The sequence below is a fragment of the Raphanus sativus genome, unplaced genomic scaffold (genome assembly GCF_000801105.2).
Source record: "Raphanus sativus cultivar WK10039 unplaced genomic scaffold, ASM80110v3 Scaffold2437, whole genome shotgun sequence".
In the NCBI taxonomy this organism is placed as follows: Eukaryota; Viridiplantae; Streptophyta; class Magnoliopsida; order Brassicales; family Brassicaceae; genus Raphanus; species Raphanus sativus.
This window is the reverse complement of record NW_026617745.1, coordinates 1-15555: the sequence shown is the minus strand read 5'-3', so window position 1 is coordinate 15555 and position 15555 is coordinate 1. Positions and strand designations below refer to the sequence as shown.

At 36.5% G+C, this 15555-nt stretch overlaps 1 protein-coding gene and 2 pseudogenes across 1 annotated transcript; 2 read left to right on the top strand and 1 right to left on the bottom strand.

Annotated features, from left to right (window-relative positions):
• The first annotated feature begins 1095 nt into the window (after positions 1–1095).
• Positions 1096–2693, top strand: LOC130505620 (purine permease 1-like; annotated as a pseudogene).
• A 1034-nt stretch (positions 2694–3727) lies between these two features.
• LOC130505621 (purine permease 3-like) lies at positions 3728–4648 on the top strand (annotated as a pseudogene).
• A 59-nt stretch (positions 4649–4707) lies between these two features.
• On the bottom strand, positions 4708–10339 carry LOC130505619 (chaperone protein dnaJ 1, mitochondrial-like). Its single transcript, XM_057000221.1, has 19 exons — positions 10194–10339; positions 10039–10099; positions 9647–9691; positions 9452–9543; positions 9246–9329; positions 9117–9155; positions 8928–9038; positions 8806–8847; positions 8625–8712; positions 8157–8221; positions 8017–8079; positions 7854–7926; positions 7359–7450; positions 6823–6894; positions 6280–6336; positions 6055–6103; positions 5905–5974; positions 5513–5602; positions 4708–5049 (listed from the first exon to the last, which is right to left on the bottom strand). Exons 1-19 carry the CDS (start codon positions 10209–10211, stop codon positions 4965–4967), a joined length of 1296 nt encoding a protein of 431 aa, XP_056856201.1. The 5' UTR covers positions 10212–10339; the 3' UTR covers positions 4708–4964.
• Between the last annotated feature and the right edge of the window lie 5216 nt (positions 10340–15555).

Sequence of the window (15555 nt, the reverse complement as noted above, 5' to 3'; positions counted from 1 at the left end):
TTTAGTCACTAAGAATCATAGAGTGGATTCCGAACTTGCTCGTAGAAAGTTAAAAGATGGTCTATAACCACAAGACTAGAAAGTGACAAAATAAGATAAAACCATTACAAAATTTTCGTTGGAGTTGATGAGACGACCGATAGTTAAATCCTCATTTGTCACCAAGAATATCACAATGGTGAATTCGAACTTGCAAGTAGAAAATCAAAAGGTATGTAACCACAAGACTAAAGTGCCAGAAGATAAAACAAAAACAGCTAGAGTTTAGTCTGGCCACGAGTTACGTTACTTCCATTTTTAGACCAATAATAACTTACTAGAAACCAGCAACTGAGATTAGTTTCCTCTGGTACATATACTGTAATTGTAAATGAGAGGCTGATCAGGTTACTCTTTTATAACCAAATTCTAAGTTTTAAGAACCAAACCGAATATGTCCACCCACCCTTCCCAATCATGTTTTATTATAATTTTACTTTCAAAATAATTGTAAATGGGGAAAACTGAACACTTAAATAAGTATCGTTTTGAAAAACCACATAGCCAACAATATATGATCAAGTCTTGAGTTATCTCCAGTATTAGAAAATGATATTTCTCTTATCATGTACGCCTTTTTGGAAATTTTCTTTTCTTGCTTTTCATACACACGACTATATATCTTCCCAAATATATAATAACTTATATATTTCAAGTCTTCGTTTTGTCATACTTGATGTGTAATTCAGTAATTCAAAACGTGTTAATATTTTTATCTTTTGTGTATGTTAGCGATCAAGATGTGTTAACACGATAAAATGAGCATAAGCGTTTTGGGATCGCAACGCGCCGTTATGTAATAATGCTTCACACGATTCGAAACCAGATCAGAAACACACAAATACAGATATAATGGCTCTTTGACCCTTTGAGCTGATCATAAATCACCAAAGGCCCATATATAGCCGAGGAAAATATAAGATTAGGCAAATAGTATTCTGATAAGTTCAAATATGTTCAATATAATATTCCTATCAGTTAGCTGTGGCAAAATGTGTATAAAACACCCATAAACAAAGCAAACCGTTACTTAGAGAACAAAAAAACAGCAAGAAGATGAAGAACGGTCTGCTAATCATAATATGCATTTTCTTGTCTGTAGGAACATGTGGGGCCTTTGTTAACTCGTCTCTACTACACCAATGGTGGAACACGAATATGGTTCATGAGCTTTCTTGCAACCGCAGGTTGTCCAATCATACTCATCCCTCTCTATGTCTCTTCATCATCCGCCGTAGCAACCGCAACAAGGCAGAAAACACAAATAAAACAAAGCTTTTCCTCATGGAAACTCCTCTCTTCATCGCATCCACCTTTATTGGTTTGCTCATAGGACTCGACAACTACTTATACGCATATGGATTAGCTTATCTCCAGTTTCCACATCTTCACTCATTGTTGGAACTCAGTTAGCGTTCAATGCGATCTTTGCTTTCTTCATGGTCAAGCAAAAGTTCACTCCGTTCTCTATAAACGCCGTCGTTTTGTTAACGTCGGCACTGGAATCCTGGCCTTACACAGCAAGGGAGATAGGCCGGCTGACGTGAGCCACAAGGAGTATGTGGTTGGGTTCTTGTTGACTTTGTTTGCAGCTGTTCTCTACGCTTTTATACTGCCGCTCGTTGAGCTCACTTACAAGAAAGCTCGACAAGAAATCACTTTCACACTTGTGCTCGAGATTCAGCTGGTCATGTGCGTCGCTTCTACTTGCTTTTGTCTCGTTGGGATGATTGTAAAAGGCGACTTCGAGGTAAAACTAAGAATCAGATCTTGTATGGTCTTTTTTTTGAACAAAGGTCTATTTGGTTGGATATATTGATTGAGCAAATATATATCAAAGAAACAGAGTTTTAGACTTTTAATTACAGATATTTTGATACAAACGCTGATAAATAACTGAGTTTTTTAAGTCGTATTTAAAAATTGTAGATTCCTGTTGGTTTAATAATATATCAAGAAATTGGTACGGATTTCCAAATATAAAGGATATAATTAGTAAAATGACAAATCCAAAAAACATTTCCTCCGTTTGAAGAGATATATATATATATTACATGTGTAAGTTATCATGACTTACCCTTTTTTTTATTTACTACTCCTGTTTTATCAACTAAAGAAAAATTGAAGTATCAATTAATGAAAACAAGGATATAGACTTATAGTTATGATTGTAAACTATTTCCTATACATGTGAAAACCCTAAAACACTAAAAAAAGTACAATGTAACTTTAAAAACTATATACTCAGTTAATCATTCTCGTGTAACACACTTTTGATATACAACTTATGTTTGTAGGCTATACCAGGAGAAGCAAGAGAGTTCATGATCGGAGGCTCCGCATTTTACTACACGTTAATGGTGATCACAGGGATAGTATGGCAAGGGTTCTTCTTAGGAGCCATAGGGGTTGTGTACTGTGCGTCGTCTCTAGCTTCTGGTGTTTTTATCAGTGTTCTTCTTCCGGTGACCGAGATTTTGGCCTTCGTTTGTTTCCGAGAGAAGTTTCAGGCGGAGAAAGGTGTCTCTCTCTTTCTCTCTCTATGGGGTTTCGTTTCTTACTTCTACGGCGAGTTTAAATCCGGCAAGAAAATTATCGATAAACCGGAGACAGAACTGCCACCACTTCCAGTTAGTGGCTCTGATGTTGCTTGAAGGTAGGTAATTATGTTCCTCTTTGTTTCCTGTTATGTGTGATTATGTGTATTTTTTGGTGTGTGAATATGTTTCTGTTCTTCTTGTGTATAACAACAAAACCAATAATTGTATACGCAAATGTAAATGTGAAATCTTTGATAAATAAATTGGATAAAATGTTATCTTTGTTGAATCTATCTCTCTACAGACTGTTTATCATTATATAAAGATAACATCTTAAACCTTTTTTGGACTAAATTAACATCTTAAAACTTTTGATATCATATTTATTAAATCAAAGGATCTGTATTTGATGTGACAATGATAAAAGTCAAAAACTACAGTAAGCTCTTCATTGACAAATGACAATGTCAATGATAATAAAATTAGGAAAGAAATAAATTTAATTTCAAGTTGTTTCCCAACAAAGAAAGAAGTCCAGTTTCATATTGTAGATTTGGGAAATAAAAATGAACATAAAATCCAGATACTAAATTTGAATATTATCAGGGCCATGAGATAATTACAACATTTTTTTGAGAAAGTAATTACAACGTTTTGATACGTAATATATAACTGATAGCTAAACCAGTAGTGGAGACAACACAGAAGAATCATATCTAGGTCAAAGAAAAAAACATAGATCATTCATACATAACGATGAAACAAAGAAATCATTTGGGGAGAAGACTATTTGTTTTAGGAGAGCTTCAGAAAAAAAGAAATATAAATAGCTTCTATTTTTGTTTTTATTCTGTTTTAATAAGCAATAAAGCCTGCGAAACACAAACACTGAGTTTCATTACTCAGAGAAACTAGAACCGTCCATGAATCAGGAAGACAAGAACGTGAGGGCTCCTGTGAGGGTTTGACATTTTTCAGATATAAAATGATTGAAATGTTTTTATATTATTAATAAATATACTTATTTAATTAATAGTGTGTGGGATAAATAAAATTATTCATAAGATTAATGCTTTTTACAATCAATATTAAGTTTAAATTATGTATAAATTGCATTAAATTCTAAAACAACACTTTGTAAAATAATTTTAGCTATAGAAAACAGTGGAGGTCCTCTGATCATGTGTCTCTACTTCAAACAATGGTGGCAACAGGATTTGGTTCTCTACTTTCTTGGACCGCAGGTTTTCCAATCATCTTCAATTTTTCTGCTCTTCTCTTCCCTTAATTGGCGCAGAATCAACAATGGAAGCAAGAATAAAAGTTTCTTTGTCATAAACCATGTCTCTCAGGCTTCGATAACTATTTATACGCATATGGAATAGCTATCTCCCTGTTTCAACAGCTGCTCTCATCAGTGCTTCACAGTTGTCCTTCATGGATATCTTCTCAAATCATATTTCATGGACAGCCAAGAGTCCACCATTTTACCATCAATGTTATTGTTTTGTTAACTGTTGGAGCTGCGGTGTTGAAAATGCATACCAAAACTGATAAGCCGGTCCACGAGACTCACAAGCAATACATTATACATCATTGGGCTTTTGGTGACTGTCAGTAGTTGTTATATATGCTTTTCTCTTGCCATTAGTTAAAATTGCTTACCAGAAACCTAAGCAACCCATGAGCTACACGCTCGTGCTCGAGGTCCAGTTGATTTTATGCTTCCTTGCTTCTCTAGTCAGTCTCATCGGTATGCTAATCGCTTGTAGTTTCAAGGTTTGTCACTCTTTAAAACTTAAAACCTGCAAGAGAGCCTAAACAGGACAATGTTTTTGACTTAGTCCTGAAGTACTTCACTTTTTTTCATTTGAGAGCAAGAGAAAGACCCCAAAGGGAGAGAGCAACAGAAAGACCCATCACAGAGGTTTTACCTTTAATTTTCTACCATGGAAAGTTCCAAGCAGAGAAGTATCTCTCTCCCTTTTGGTATTTGGTCTCTTTATTTACATGGTGAGATCAAAGCCGACAAGAATAAGAAGAGAATTCATCTGAAGACAGAGCTTTAATCTTTGCCTAGAGAACCAGAAGCGAGTGTTCAACTTAAAAAAGAAGGAGCTTAGAAAGATACATCATAAAGTATCATTCTTTATTTCAATTTATCCCTGTTAATAGATTAGAGGACGTTTACAACTTGAAGCTATGCAAAAAACCATAAAATTTTAAAGTATCTCTCTTTCATTACCACATCAAATGAGTTTGTGATAGACTATGAGGTCAAATTATGACCCTTCTGTTATGCTATTGAGCTGTTTTTTTTTGTTCTTGTGCTGTCTTCTGCTGATTGCTTTTTTTAGCTTTTTCATCTCTCGTGGTTTGGTGGTTTCATCCCATTAACTTTCTCAACAATATCGCCAGCAGCATCACTAAGGAGAAATCGCGTATGATTCGAGGACCCATCCTATCCCACCTGTAAGTTTAACCAGTAGAGAGCTTCTGGTAAAGCCTGTTTGTTCATTTTCATGATTCTTCATTATCACCAGTGAGAGGAGATAACATTCAGTTTGAATCACAATGCAAAGGAAAAATATCTCAAGACAACCGCACCAAATCTAAATCTTTTTCAAACCACATATCTTGCTTCCCCTAGAGATTCTAGTTATTTTATTGACACTTGAATGCATCAAAAACACTAAAACAGTCCTATGCTAAAACATAGGTGCTTGTATAAGATAAATCTATTTATCTATACATACCTTTTAGCAGGCCTAGAGAATTCAACGAGAACATATAAGCATCTCTAAATCTTCTAGTAATCAACTACTTTCCTCTTTAAGGTAAATTATGCCAGAGATCCATTTGAGTCTACCATAAGATAAACCCACATTCTGCTGTTATAAATGCAGAGTACGAATAAAATAGTATGTACTCACCAGTTTCCTTCAGCAGAACCACTCAATTCACTGTTGATTTCTTCCTTCGCAAACTCTTCCAGTATGGCGCGCTGACGTTCGTTAAGTTCACTAGAGAACATGCCAGAACATGCCAGAAATCAAATACAGCAGTTAAAGAAAATCCGTTAAAACGATGGAATGACAATAAGAGAACCCAACACATTCCACATGCCACCAGATATCACGAAGCTGATTAAACGACACTAGTTTCTAGAATCAGAATTAAACTTCCAGCCAGACAGCTTCAAAAGCGTTGCTTTTAGAGCAACAAACTGTGTTGTCCGTTCTAGAAAACAGCAGAAATTTTAAAACACAATCTGTTTTGTCTCCCAAAAAATTATTACTTGAGTTCCAGGTAGAAGAGATCTTACGTAGGAACGCTAACACGGAGTCGCACATATTGATCTCCATGATCTACAAAAAATCCTTGTTTCGGTAGTCCTGCAGGAACTCACATCTTAAAAACAGTACAAGCAAAGAAAAAAAAAAGTTAAACCATATAGCCTGATAGTTAAATGTACCTTTGCCTCTTAAAATAATAAGTTCGCCAGGCTGAGCACCCTTTGGTATCTGCAACAATTAAAACAAGTCACCTCTAGAATCTCCAAAGGCTTAAAGATCTAAACCATACTCTCCGTGAGAGGATGGAAACCAACTTGAACTCAGTTACAAATGGTAAATGCCAAATTGTAGAGATCCATCCATGCACGAAATATACTATAGATCTCACTGGAGGCGAATCTTACATCTATCTCTGTCTTGCCTGACAGTGTTGGCACCACAACTTTGCCTCCCAAAATGGCCTGTCAAATAAGTTTTTAAGACATGTACAGTATGGTTTAAGGGATAAATAGTCAAAACAACGTGAAGAATAAGACATGAAAGGAAGCGTCATGTTGGACTAATATAGGCAGTGTAACAAGCAATTTGCACTACAAGCTCAAACCTCTATGGTTGTATGGAAAAAATACAGCTGTAGCATGCATTTGAGTTTTATGACGGGGTGACATCAAATGAAGTTGAACTGATATGCTACATTATCTAATTATATGACAAGCGCGTTATATAATGACAAAGATGCTAGTGTTGCTATATTGAACAAAACTCGTTAATTTTCAAATCGACTGCAACGACTTCTAGTCGATGCCCTATGTTACTACAGAGCTTTATCAACTGGCAGAGTGGCAGTTAACACTTTTGACCACATAGTGTCACCACGCATGACACTATGTGGTTTAGAAGGAACTACTCTGACTATAAGCAAGTTCACGAATGACCAGTGTGCTTACTTGTGTAAAGCTAATATTAGCATCCACATAAATATCTGAGCCATCTCTGGAGAATGTCGAATCATTAGCAACCTGTGAGCAGAAGAAGATTAGATACTTGTTATTAAGGGAAAATAGTGGATTCAGTAAGACCATAGAGGAGGTAAGAACGATGATAGATTACAAGACTACTTATGGAGTGTACAAGTTTGCGTAACAATCCATTCACTGGATGTAAGAAGTTTAGAATAAATAGTCACAACAGAGGACAGGAAACACAATAGAGTAGCCATCACATGAAAATTTGTGAACAATGGTAATTATTTTTGCAATGAATACATCAGAGTAAATATATATGACTTATAATATGACTCTTAAGGCTTGCGCCATCTGTATTTATCTCTTAGACTAAAGTGATTAAGTGATCATCATAAGATGAGACGCATATGGTAGATCATTGTCAAGGCTGAGTTTGATTCAAAACTTCTCCAAGCACGTCTCAGGAAAAAGTAAAAAAGATACAAATTTTGAAGAAATTACAGATGCTTTTAACAAACCTTAAATGTGATATACAACTTTCCAGGTTGACTGGTTCTTGATCTTACATGACCAGCATTATCGATTGCGACCGTAGCGCCAGACTCCACCCCTTTGTTCAAGTAAAGAAAAATTGGCAAATTAAAGTTTGACAGAATTATATCATCAAGAACAAAATTGACTATCCGGTCCAGCAAACTTATGTATTATGATAATCAAAATCACAGTTCTAAATTGTTTATTTCGTCTCTGCCGCAAATATCAAGTGCAGATAAAAGCCAATTAACCAGGTAGTGCACAGACAAGCATAGTCTTAAAAATAAGAAAAAGAACAAGCCAGCCACTATAAGTGTGACCAGTAAGTAAATTGGGTAACATCTAAATCACATAAATTTTAAGGAAAGGACGGTAAAAGTGTTAATGAAATCTTGCCACTCATTTCATAGCAGAACTAGCATGTTTCAAACCCAAAATCAAGTTAAAGATGGAAAAAATCAAGAAGACTTCACACTTACCCCCAGGGATCACAACTTCAACCGTCTTTGTGGCTTCCACGACCCCAGATCCCCTACAAGACATGCAGTGCTCCTGAAGAGAGAGACAATACATATCTATGCTTGTAAGCATTGACGGAGAGATAACTACTGAAGTACCAAAATAGATTTTTTGTTCTCAGACCTTAACAATGTGCCCCGACCCCTTGCACGTCTGGCATTGTGCTGTAAAAGGAGGAATAGTTACCTGTTAAAGAGACAAAAGTGTACCTTTTGTTAAAACTCCAAATAAAACAAAGATTATATTCTCTAGTTGGAACTTACTCGTCCAAGGCCCCTGCATGTTGGACAAACTCTCGTGGCAGCATCAAGAGCGTGGCCAAGCCCATCTATAAAACAATAAATGATGAGAGACTGGGAATAACGGGTTTGCATCAGTAGTGCTGTCAATTAAGTGAGTCACTCGTCCTCTCTAAGTTGACTTAGTTTTTTAAAGACTAGAACCCCGTAAATGTTACAAGAAACAAAAAGGCACAACCTGCAGGGCACAACTGTACATTACAATCAAATCAATGGTGACGGCCATTTCCAGAAGACCACTCTTTTACGAATTTATTGTTTTACCATTTGAACAAAAGCATATATATGATGAACTAAGACGAGTTAGGACTTATCCCTTAAAGCGTCTATACTCTCAAGTATCTTAACAGGAAATTTAGCGAACCATATCTGGGTTTCCGATATTAGTAAATGCAAAAGAGCAGATATCTTAAAATTCTGGGGGCCACTCACCACAGGAATCGCAAAAAACAAATGCATCAAATTCTAAACGCTTTGTGCACCCTTTTACAGCTTCGTAAAGAGAGAGCGTCAGTTCAACCTATTCAATTTTCAACAATAACAACAAGATTTACAAAATGGAGACCAGCTTCCCGTTGTATAAAAGAATAAAGAGAGAATCAGATAAACTGACCCGAATATCAGATGAAAGCTGACTAGATTGGTCTTCAAAAATCTAAATCAAATGTACGAACATTAGAGACTTGACTAGTCCACATAAACCAGATGAGGCAAATCCACAACATAACAACGTACCTCAGAAAAAATCTTGTGGAACGAGTCCGAGAAATTGGACTGGTATGCACGTCTGAACCTCTCTGCACCACTACCGTCATTATTTACATATTCTGAATTCCGATAACGCAGCTGTATTGTGTGATAATAGCAAGAACTCATTTAGTGATCTCTCCACCATATAAATGACAACCAACAAGACAAGCGTACCTTATCATATTCTTCTCTTCTTTCAGAGTTTCCCAGAGTCTGCAGTTTGTCAATCCAATACAAAAGTATATCAGACGATAGATTCAAAATACACATTAAGATTTACAGGAAAAAAAAAAGATAAAGTACCTCATATGCCTCTCTTATTTCCTGGAACATCTTTTTAGCGGAAGGATTATTTCTATTTGTATCAGGGTGGAACTTTTTCGCAAGCTGCACGGTTGTACATTCAATACATAAACTTGAGAGCGGACAATCTACTTCTAGTTTCTCCTTGGCGCAAACAAAAAGTATGAAAGAAACTTAAAGACACATTTCATATAACAATGGCTCACCTCATGGAATGACTTTTTAATCTCTTCGCGGGTAGCTTTGGGAGAAACACCAAGAACATCATAGTAATTACGAGCACTGGAGAAAGATATCCCTGAGAAAGCAGTATACAGAACAAACAAAAGTTTCTAATGAATAAAAATGATAAGAGAAACACAATGTTCTCCATCAAGAAAGAAAATAAAAAAACAAGAGACCTGTAGCGTGAATGTAACGCTGGAACAAGAAGGGCTTCTGAGACCCTGCAAAGTACCAAGACACATCCCACGTTAATTTACACAAACATCAGACTTCGAATTTACCAACGAGTTTTTAGCTACACCACTAATTAAATTCCCTCACCACATGAGAAAAAGGACATAACTTTCTTAGACATCCTGATAAACCCTAAAGAGACCCCATTTCTCAATCTTAAGATTTATCGCTACATTTGGGGTTCTGCTAAGCTCCTGAACCCTAAATCAGCTCAGATTAGGCCATCAATCTCGAAGTGGAGCAATATGTGAATATCAGTTTTTGACTCTATTGACACAAGCAAAAATCTCATGATCTCCGACGAGAGACAACGTCTCTAGACCTTATTGATTACCTGGTCGCAATCCGAGGGCGGAGGAGTCAAATGTTCGTCGCGCCTGTAAACTCCGCAGAACCTACGAAGAAAAGGATAAGGCACCATATTAACACACGATTCAGCTCTCTCTCTAGCGGAATCGAGAGAGTGAGATTAAGAATAAGGAAGCAAACTGAATTGAATCTTCGCATGATTCGATTCGAAGCAGAGAGAGAGAGGAGAGGTTTTTGGTTTCAGAGTTTAAACCCTACGCAAACGCCGAGAGAGAGAGAGAGAGACGTTCTGCCTTTTCTTTGCTCGTCTGAAGTCTCTATCTCGTTCAGAAGGTCCGAATCTGGAAAGACTAAAAAAATCAATCATCATTGTTTACATTGGCAATGTGCGTAGCATATCTATGTACACGATCCTTGTTTGGTTTTGTGTAAAATGTAACCAGAGTTTGAGAAAAAGTTTGGGATATTTTATCATATAATTGTTAAGTCATAAATGAGGAAAAAAAAAAGAGCTTGAACCCGACATTTTGATTTTCGTAGGATGGAGTGTGGTGAGATTTTTTTTTAATGATTTGGTTACTTGTACCGTATCAAAGTATGTCACATGTTTCTTCTTCTCATACGTACATAGCTAATAATTAACTATCTTGCTTGATATTGTTTATTCTCCCTATCTTCGACTCACAATTCATGCGGTTGTTTCTAAAACAAAGTAGCTAATGTGAGATATCAAACTAAGTCCCACATTGGAAAATTAGAAAAAAAGTGTCTAATATATAAAGAGAAGTTCAACTCTAATTAATACGAGACTTTTTGGGAATGAGTCCCAGAAACAAATCCATGCGGGCTTGCTATTAAAGTCCAAAAGGACAATATCGTACTAATCCGATAAATAGAGTTGGACATGGGCTTTCACAATTCCAACAATTGGTATCAGAGCGGTTGACGATAAATATATAAAGAGAAGTCCAACTCTAATTAGTACGAGGCATTTTGGGAATGAGTCCCAGAAACAAATTCATGCGGGCTTGCTATTAAGGCCCAAAGTGGACAATATCGTACTAATCCGATAAATAGAGTTGGACATGTTAATATATGTGATAGCTTGCATAGGCACACCAAATCAAATCGAGAAATGGTCCAACTAATTAAAGATCACAAGAAAAACTAAAGACATGAGAGAATCATTTAGTTCACAAAACTAAGAGTCGATTGACAAAGGGAAAAAAGAAAACAAAGAAGAGCATTAGCAAAAGCCGAACAAAGGAGCTGCTTTACAAAGACACAAGAGTCTCGGTGTGATTTGGAAAAACACTAGTATTCTATATACGGTAGGTACCAAGTCCATGACGACGTCTAAATTCACTACCCAATATTCCCTCAAACAAGGCTTCTCTACTAGTGTTTTTCGAGTGCGGATGGAGTATGAAGATCACTCGTCGCCGCCGCACTTCTTGGGGTAGATTACACGCAAGTTGGAGCAATATCGTGGATATTCCGGTGGACAATTCAAAGGACAAATCACTTTGTTGTCTCTTCGGTAAGTTTACCAACTTACTATTCACTCAATATGGTGGGAAAAAATGGTCGGAAGCATAAGAAATAGAATTAATGCTCAACAGATGGCTAAGCTCATTGAGAATAATGTTATAAATAAAATCTCAACATTTAGGAGAATGAATTGCAGCAAATATCAATTGGTGCAATGGAGCCTTGGTTTGCATCGAGGAACTAGGGAAAGCGCATGACATTTTTTCTTGTGTTTGATCTTCTAAACAATGACACGATCTATTGTAACAATGTTTTTGATTGAAATAAAATATAAGAAAAAAATCACAACAAAAGTCGAAAACAATAACATTGAAGAGTATTGAGCGAGAGAAGGCGCACTAAAAAGACACCAGACTCTCCATGTGATTTGCGAAAACACCCAAACAGTCTGTTCGGTCGTTGAAAACTCGATGACCACTACTGCGTCTAAATTCATCACCCATAAATCCTTCAAAGAAGGCTTCTCTAGTACTGTTTTTCCTTGGATCGTAATATAGAATATAAAACGAATCGACAAAACTTCTTGGTGCAAAAATAAACTCACCTGCATCGGTTACACCCTTGAATTCCATATATAACCTCCACTCTTTCTTAAAACATAGACGAGGCAAGGATTGACGCGTCCATTCGTGTCCATGTGCATCTTTCAAAATATATAATTCACCATCACCACATGGAAAGTCACGAGTAACTAAGGCTAGCCTTCCCTCATAAGGTATCATAGTATCCGACCATCCAGAACGAGAGTAGTTTGGATAATGTATAGGACTGAAGCTTTCAGATTTGACATCAAAGATCATTATTATAAATTGATCATCAACTCTAGCTTCATAATACAGAATCCCATTGAAGCACCGCCCATATCCTTGGCTAGTTGGGGAATGCATAGGGCAAAGTTCTTTGGGTATTATTCTCCATGTTTCTTGAGCTCCCAATGTAAGAATCATAGGCGTTACAGATTTAGTTCCATAATATAAGCACAATACTTTGTGTTTACCCTCCAATGGATCGTAACATAAATAAGAACTACGATCACGAAGCGAGATGGGGATGGGGATGTGCTCTCGGGGATGTGGTAAGGTTAAAATCCGACGCAAGCTTGGGTTCCAAATCCGGAATCCATATAATAAAACCAAGCCATGGACGCTCTCTCGCTTATACCTATCATAATAAGTGTCTTTCATATGATAACTATACACAGGAGAATAAGACCCTTCAGGGTTCTTGTTTTGAGGAAACGAGAAAACGAAGTGCTTCCCTTGTAGTGTGAAGGCGATCAGAAGGCGCGGTGGCTGTGATGAGGACCTAGACTCGAAGGAGTCGATAAAACTCGGAAGTGTGATGAAAGAAGACCACAGCTTTGACACAGATCGATATCTCACGATTGATTTCGCAGGAAGTCTTGAGACTATATCCAAGGTTAGATCAAGAGGAATATGTTTTGGTTGTGATATATTATCATCTACGGATATCTCTCGTCTTCTTCTCTTCTTGTCCTTCCATGGTTGATTCCTCGACAATACTTTCTTCTCAAAAACCTTCATTCTTTCTTTCCAGAGTTGTATTCCCCCTTTTACTAGAATCAATTATATTTAGGGTTCAGTCGAATGTATATAAACTTCGTATGTATATAATAACGTAGACGGCACGATATATAATAATATATTGACAAATATATATTACAAATAATTATTTTTTCGTATTACAAATAATTACTATAGAAAACTTTTCACATTTGTAAATATTTTTTGTAAATTTTACAAATAACTCTTTTCTTATAGCGACGATATATAAAAAATTTGAAAAGAAACAAAGAAGAGAATTACGGTAGCTACGAAGGCACTGCTTTAGAAACACACAAGAGTCTCGGTGTGATTTGGAAAGACACCACTATTGTATATACGGTAGCTAACAAGTCCACAACGACGTCTAAATTCAGTACCCAATATATTCCCTCAAACAAACAAGGCTTCTCTAGTAGTGTTTTCCGAGTGCAACAACACGGTGGGAGTATAGATATCACTCGTCGCTGCACTTCATCGTGGGTCAGATAAGATTAAACAGCGCTAGTTGGAGCAATATCATGGACATTCTGGTGGACAATTCATAGTAAAAATCACTCTGTTTCCTGTTTGGTACGTTCCCAACCTTTCTATGCACTCAATATAGCAGGGGAAAACTATGTCGGAAGCATGGTGAGCAACAGAATACTGCTCCACAGAAGGCTATGTTCATTGAGAAGAATGTTAGAAAGAAAATCTCGACATTTTGGAGAATGAATTGTAGCGAATAAAGATGCAATGGAGGCTTGGTTTGCATCCAGGAACTAGAGATAAAGCATGAAATTTTATTGTGTTTGATCTTCTAAATATGACACATCTATTGTAACAATGTTTTTGATTGAATGTAACATTGTTTCAAAAAAAAAGAAAAAAATCACAACGAAAGTCGAAAGGCATAAGCGAAACATAAAGTTCTGTAAAGACTACCATTTAATGTCACTGAAAACAAAAACATTGAAAAGTATTGAGCAATTAAAAAGGAGGCGCTGCATTACAAAGAGACGAGACTCTCCATGTGATTTGGGAAAACATTAATACATGTTCCGTGGTTATTAGGAACTCCATCATCACTGCGTCTAAACTCATCATCCATAAATCCTTTAAAGAAGGCTTCTCTAAAGCTGTTTCTCCTAGGATCGAAATATAGAATATAAAAAGAGTCAACAAAACTTCCTGGTGCAAAAACAAGCTCACCAGCATCAGTAATACCCTTGAAATGCATAAGGTTCCTCCATTCCCTCTTAAAACTTACACCAGGCAGACATTGACGCGTCCATTTGTGTCCATCTGCATCTTTCAAAATATATAATTCACCAGTACCAAAGGGAAAGTCATGAGCAAATAAGGCTAGACTTCCCTCATAGAGTATCATATTATGCAACCATCGAAAAGGAGAACACTCTGGATATTTTATAGGATTCATGAAGCTTTCAGATTTGACATCAAAGCTCATTATTATATGTTGATCATCAACTCTAGCTTGAAAATATAGAACTCCATTGAAGCAACCCCTAAGTCCTCTTACATGAGTTGGGGAATGCATAGGGATACCTTTGGTTACTGTTCTCCATGATTCTTGAGCTCCCAATGTAAGAATAAGAGGCTTTACAAAATTACTTCCATAATATAAGGATAGTACTTTGTGTTTACCCTCCAATGTATCGTAACCTAAATAAGACTTACGAATATCAAAAGAGGTGGGGATGTGCTCTTTGGGACGTGTCAAGGTTAAAACCCGGCGCAAGCTTGGGTTCCAAATCTTTAATCCACGTAATAAAATCAGGCCCTGGACGCTCTCCCATTGCAGATAGCGGTCATGATTAGTGTTTTCCATGTGATAACTGTATACCGGAGAATAAGACCCGTCAGTGTTCTTGTTTTGAGGAAACGAGAAAACTAGTTGCTTTTTGTGAAATTCGAAGGTTAGCAGAAGACGTGCAGAGGACCGAGTCGTGAATGAGTTGATAAAACTTGGAAGTCTGGTAATAGAAGACCACAACTTCGAGACGCATTGATATCTCATGACTGATTTTGCAGGAAGTCTTGAGAGTATCTCCACGGTTAGATCAATAGGAATATGGTTTGGTTGTAATCTATTATCATCTCTGGATCTCTCTCGTCTTCTTCTCTTCTTGTTCTTCTTCCATGGCTGATTCCTCAACACTAGTTTCTTCTTAAAAACCCTCATTCTTTCTTTCCAGAGTTTTATTCCCCCCCCCCTCCCTTCACTAGAATCAGTATTATATAAACATATATAATTATTATAGAAAACTATTTATATAATTATTTTATAGAAAACTATTTATATAATTATTTTTAAAGTCGTGTTTTAAAAAAAAAATAAAGTCAGATTCTTATATATCGATTTCAAAATTTACAAATATTTTTTTTGTAAATCTTACAAAAAATCAATTTCTTTTGTGAAAATT